Source organism: Hydra viridissima, unplaced genomic scaffold (assembly GCF_058129835.1).
Source record: "Hydra viridissima isolate aposymbiotic clone 2 unplaced genomic scaffold, HvirCarnegie_v1 scaffold_11, whole genome shotgun sequence".
Taxonomy (NCBI): domain Eukaryota; kingdom Metazoa; phylum Cnidaria; class Hydrozoa; order Anthoathecata; family Hydridae; genus Hydra; species Hydra viridissima.
Window position 1 is genome coordinate 4,126,501 of NW_028324310.1, and position 6,000 is coordinate 4,132,500.

The 6,000-nt window shown below is 29.0% G+C and overlaps 1 protein-coding gene across 6 annotated transcripts in view; it reads right to left on the reverse strand.

The window, feature by feature from the left end:
* LOC145191199 (hemicentin-1-like) overlaps nt 1–6,000 on the reverse strand; it is a 94,818-nt gene that overhangs the window by 13,300 nt on the left and 75,518 nt on the right. For 5 of the 6 annotated variants that reach the window (XM_090066159.1, XM_090066162.1, XM_090066158.1 and 2 more), the window contains exon 2: nt 3,013–3,231. In XM_090066159.1, coding sequence (XP_089922285.1) covers nt 3,013–3,231 — 219 coding nt within the window. Of the gene's footprint in view, nt 1–3,012; nt 3,268–6,000 lie in introns of all 6 variants that reach the window. The other variant, XM_090066161.1, reaches the window with a different exon arrangement.

Sequence of the window (6,000 nt, forward strand, 5' to 3'; positions counted from 1 at the left end):
TTATAGCCTTACAATATATTCATGTTTATTAGCATTTAAGTATTATTTCCCATAAAATATTATAAATATTCTATCATTTCTTAAGAAATGCACATATTTCAAGTCTCCAGTCTCAAATCATTTCAGAATACTTGTCTTTATCTCATAGATGAACTATGAGTTTATAATATTTTAGCTTTATGAACATTTGTATTCACTGCAGAGTTTATTTCATTCAGATTTTACAATGGTTTAGTTGAATTTTATCAGTTTGTTTGTTTATTCACTTACTTGTACTTTTTTTTTCTAAATATTTACCCAATCGTCAGGGTAAAGCTCATCTGCAGAGAACATGAGAACATACCATTTAAAGAAAATTGGGCTAGATGAACATTCCTGAAAGTCTTTTAAGTCTCTAAAATCTGCTTCAACATGGTAAGACTACCAATATCTTTTTCTAGAAAACTCATATAATGAGCACTGCATCTATATCTCAAAATTGCTGGATACTCTATCAGGGCCAACTCTCTCATTTCACTATCTTGATTTCATTATATTTGCAGATAGCAAATACATATTTGCCATACTGCCTTTATTACTTCACTCTATTATTGCTTCATTAAGGACTATGAAGTTATAACCTGCAATTTTCTTTTTTGCTCCAGAATCAACAAATTTGTGCAAAAAAACTAGGTTTTCCATTATAAACTGATTAAGCAATAATTAGATCTTTCTGAATGCTCAACTACCAATCTTGGCATATAAGTGGTATGGTTTTGTTTTCAAGCTCCTTGGAAATTTTAATAGAGATAATTGTTCGCTTCATTCTGCAACTTATATTTCTTAACATTTAGAGAAACACATCAAGGCTGCAGAAGTGAGCAAAGCTTTTGAAACTTTGGCCGCTCAACTGTTTTGAATGATAGGTACAAAATGAAGAAAGAAGCTGCAACCTGTTTATTTAAAGAACCTTTCATATACAACATGTTCTAGCAACAAATTTGTCCAGGCTAGAAGGCTTCAGCTTATTTGCTAGAGTTAGACTGGAAATAGGACTTTCAAAAACACATTTAACAGATCTGAAGCATTTGAAGCAATACTACAACTGGTCATTGAGCTTCTAACATATTCTGGTTCATAATTGTTGCCCTTCCTTGTCTTGCACTTTTCTAGATGTGCAAGACAAGGAAGGGCAACAATTATTTTCACAATGGTAACAATTAACTGTGTTCTTACCATCCTCTGAAACTTATTTCAGTTTGCAATCCAATTTTCTTCCACCTTAAAATGGCATTCTTTTTTTTTATGCTTAAAGATCTAGAAAATTTTATTTGCTAAAAAAAAAAGTCTAAAAATATTATTTTTAGATCATCTATAGATCAAATTAGGGGTAAAAATAAGTTTAATATAAAAAAATCCTAGTAAACCCAATTAAACCCATAGGTTTATATCTACTTAATAACAAGTTTCCGAATTAAGAATTAAAATGCTATAGTTTTTATTTTCCTGGTTCTCAGTGCTAAGAATCTCTTGTCTAGTGCTCACAACCAAGAGTTTAATAGATAAACTAGTTCAATTGACACAAGGTAAAGTAGCCCTTTTGTTAGATTTTTTTTATTAGAGTAGGATGCCAGCGTTACTTTTGGCTGCTTACAAGTTTTAAGAAATGAATAAAGTTCATTTTATATTTATTAATTTTCAACTGCTTAGGAAAGAATCACATATATTTGTCATGCAGTAGACACTTTGGTAAGCATTTAGGTTTTTCTTCATATTTGGCGAAATGCAAGCTTACCATATCCTCATTCATATCCTTTTTTTTTTCTCCAAAGGAATCTCACAATGGTGAGTATTTGCTAACTTTGACAGAATCATTTAAGCTTGACAGAATCATTTAACTTTGACACAATCATTTAAGCTTGACAGAATCATTTAACATTGACACAATGATACAATCAATAGTTATCTTATACACGGTTATTCCCATTAAAATATGTAGTTTTAAGGGAATAACCAACAATAAGTTTTTTAAAAAAATAAAATTACAACATCTTTACAATAAATTTCTAAACTAAAATTGATGGAGTAAACAGACAGTTTTTAGCTTCTGCTTTCTGCATTTAGTTGTTCTTTTCATTAAACTTTAGGGTAGAGATAACAATTGATAAAATTCATACAAGATTATGAAAAAAGAGTAGCTTAAAAATGATATAAGCATTTCTGTTGACACTGTAAAAACAAAACTTTGTTTATCTGGTCTTTATGGTTGCTAAAAGAAAATCACTTTTTGAACATAAGTCCTTCATTAGTTCATGATAAATTGATAACTAACTGCATAACCCTAATTGCTAAACATGGTTAAGGTTTAAGCATGTATGTATGTATGTATGTATGTATGTATGTATGTATGTATGTATGTATGTATGTATGTATGTATGTATGTATGTATGTATGTATGTATGTATGTATGTATGTATGTATGTATGTATGTATGTATGTATGTATGTACTAATTATTAAAAAGTAATTATTAAAAGTTCTGATTTTGAATATTTCTAAAACAGCTCCTTTGTAGTAAAATGCAGTAAAAGTAAGAAATCCTGTACTTAGCATTATTATTACCATATTTTGGAATCTTAGCCTTAACAACATGATCGTGTTCATTGATAGAATTCAATTCCTAATTCTTAAACTCATTAGAGAACAAGATTATCTGTCATGAGATGCTGTAGTTAATACATTTTCTTTCACAAAATGCAAAGATCACCATATCCTCATTCAAATCCTTTTTTGCTATTTCAAAGAAATCACACAATTTTGATTGTTTGCTGTCTTTAATACACAATGACACACTTCAACCAATGATACACCTCAACCTTTCAATCAATTTCTAAACTGAAATTGGTTAATTAAACAGGCATTTTTAGCTTCTGCTTTCTGACTCTGCAATATGTTTTAGTTGTTCTATTTATTAAACTTTAGTGCAAAAATAACTATAAGTATAAGTATAAAGTAATAGCAGCTATATAATTACCTTTTGGTTTATTAACATAAGCATTACCACTATCTGCAATTTGCATACTTGCTATCTGCAAACTGCTGGCTTTAAAATACCATCTCAAATAGTAAGTAGGAGGTTGTTTAAGATCATCAGATGCCAATTCCCAATCCAAAAGTATTAAAGATCCTTCAAAAGCAGAAACTACACTTGGAGGGACTTTAGAAAAACCTAATTGAACATATCTGGGAAAACCTAAATGAGAAATTTCATTTATCAATAAAATATTTTCTTTCAACTAACTTTTATAACTAACTTTAGTATAAATTGTAAAAAGAAAAGCATATTTGGAAGACAGTATATCTAACGAAATTTCAGTGACAACTCTAATATAAGAAATTGATGATAAATTCACTATTTATAACTATATAACAGCTAACATATCAGTGAGAAAGAATATTGCTTGTTTCAGAAGCTGCAAGATAAATTTTAAGAAACTTCAATAAATGAGTTTATATAGAATGTTTAATTTTAGATTAATGAATCCAATGGCAAAATTAAGGGAAGGGCTAAAAAAGTCTTAACTCATCCTTTAACCATCTAGCATTTTTTTCAACTAATACTTCTTCTCTCCTCTGATGACATGAAACATAATGTTGATATGGTCCACAAATGTTGATATGGTACAAAATATTATAATTAATATCAAAACTGAAAAGCTGCGAATAAAGATGGAGTATTTCTCAGTTGGTTATGCAGCCTAATACAAAAACAAATATTTAAAATCTTAAATGGATTTAACAAGGATGGTAGCAAAAACACTCTATTGATATTTGCAATGGAGTGTTTTTGCTACTATCCTTGTTAAATCCATTTAAGTCTCCATGTGATGGTGAAGATGTTAAGAGCCCTCACTGGCCATTAGATATGCAAAACTTGAAAATTTTGCAAGTATTTGAATTTTGTGTATCACATTTTAAAGATACTGTCACATATAATTCAAAAAAAAGAATACGTGATGTTAGAAACACTTTAGCAAATATGTAAGATGAGCTGCTAACAATCCCCACTACCCAATCTCCTCACCAATTTACACCACAACCCACATGTAAGATGGTTATGAAAAGGTTGAGTAAGACTGAAACAATTATATGATAAACAAGCTAGATAAGAAACATGAGACTTGATAGAAACAATGTATTGCTAGTATGTTTAGTAGGGTGTTGACTTTTGACAATCATTTTCTAATGAACATTTAAGTATAATATAATAACATTTAATATATAACTTATATAATATATAACAAGTATAATAACTGAAAATCATAGTCATTTGCATTAATTTTTCAAAAAGGTCACCCACTTATGAAAAAAAATAAAAATATTAGTAACCATAAAAACAATATTTTATTTGTAATTGCAATTAATTTTAATTTTTTCTAAAAAATTAAAATTAATTGCAATTACAAATAAAATATTGTTCAATTTAAAAAAAAGTTTTAAATTAAGTTTCTCAGTTTATACATCGAGGCAAGTCTTCAGCAACATTTACTGCTCTTTCAGCAGATATATTGCTGCAGTGGATGTTTGCAATAATTGATGGTTCTTTAGTCCAATATGTCTTCAAACAAGAGCTTTCCGGCAATTACCAACTTTCTTGATATATCCTTCAACACCAACAAAATCATTATCATTAAAATTGTTCACCAAACCATATTTTGTGCCAATTACCACTAGCAAGATTACAAACTTCTTCTAGTTGTTCTCTAGATGGCTTAACAAGAAAATAACTTAAAAATGCATAAATTGCTCTTAAATTCCATTTTGCGCTATGAAGAGATGGTAATGTATTAGGAAAACTAATTTTAGGAATATATCCATTTTCTTTATAAAAAAGATATGCTTTGCATAGATTGTAGAGCAGTTTCATATCATCTCTTTATCCTAAAATTTGGTAGTTGAAAAAGCCCTATTTTTGTTAAATGCTACTATAAGATTTTTGTAATTTTCCAGTATGAATTGAACAAAAGAGTAATGCAAGTCGAGTGAGGTAGACTCTTCTGGACATACAGAATCAATTACCAATTTCAAAACTCCTGAAATGATGTTGACATAATACAACTGTGGATTATCCAACTCAAGGTCACCAAATTTTTTTGACAGTGGTTAAAAAAATGGTGTAGTCAAGTTACTACACTACTTTTTTAACCACCATTAACTGCAGTTGTATCATTTATATTCACTTTTATACAGTTCCATAAATCAAAAAGGTCAATAATTTTCACTAATCCATTAAAAATAGTTTCTGTTTTACTATCTTTTAAGACAAGAACAGCTAATTTTATCTTTTTGTAGAATTTTTCAGAACTACTATTTGGTGTTCATTATGGCTAAAATATTTATACCAATTTTTATTGTTTAAAGTTTTTTGATATGATATTTTCAAGTTGTTTGCTTCTCTTGTAGTTGCATTGTATACTGGTGACTGATTAGATGTGGCCACATTTAATCAAACATCTTTTTAAAAAAGGCACACTGCAGCAACTTTTCTTGATGATAACTTTGCAGCTGCTGATAATTTTACAACTGTTGATGTTTTACCTTTCTTTTCTGGAGTTAGTATCAGATATTGTGTTGAAGCATTCATCTCCACTTAATCGTCAAAGTATCAGAGCCAGTATTAGTATCAGTATCTTCCTTTGGTGAGTCATTCAAGTTTTCATTTTGGGAATTTCTGATTCACTTTAATGAATTTTTCTTAGGTCAGCTACTTGCTACCACAACAATAACCTGCTCTTCCTTGTGTTTCTATTTACATATTATAAAACTTTTAGTCTTCACTTGTTAGCCACATACTCTTCAAATCAGTAATAGCAAAGAATTGAGAAAAAAAAAGGTTTTAACAGATTTTTTTGGTTTTCTTAAATCTTTATCATAATCTGTTAAAAGATTTCCCATTTTATGATGAACAGATTGCTTTCATTAAGTTTAATTAATTTTTTGCCCACAGTTCTATAAGTTCCAA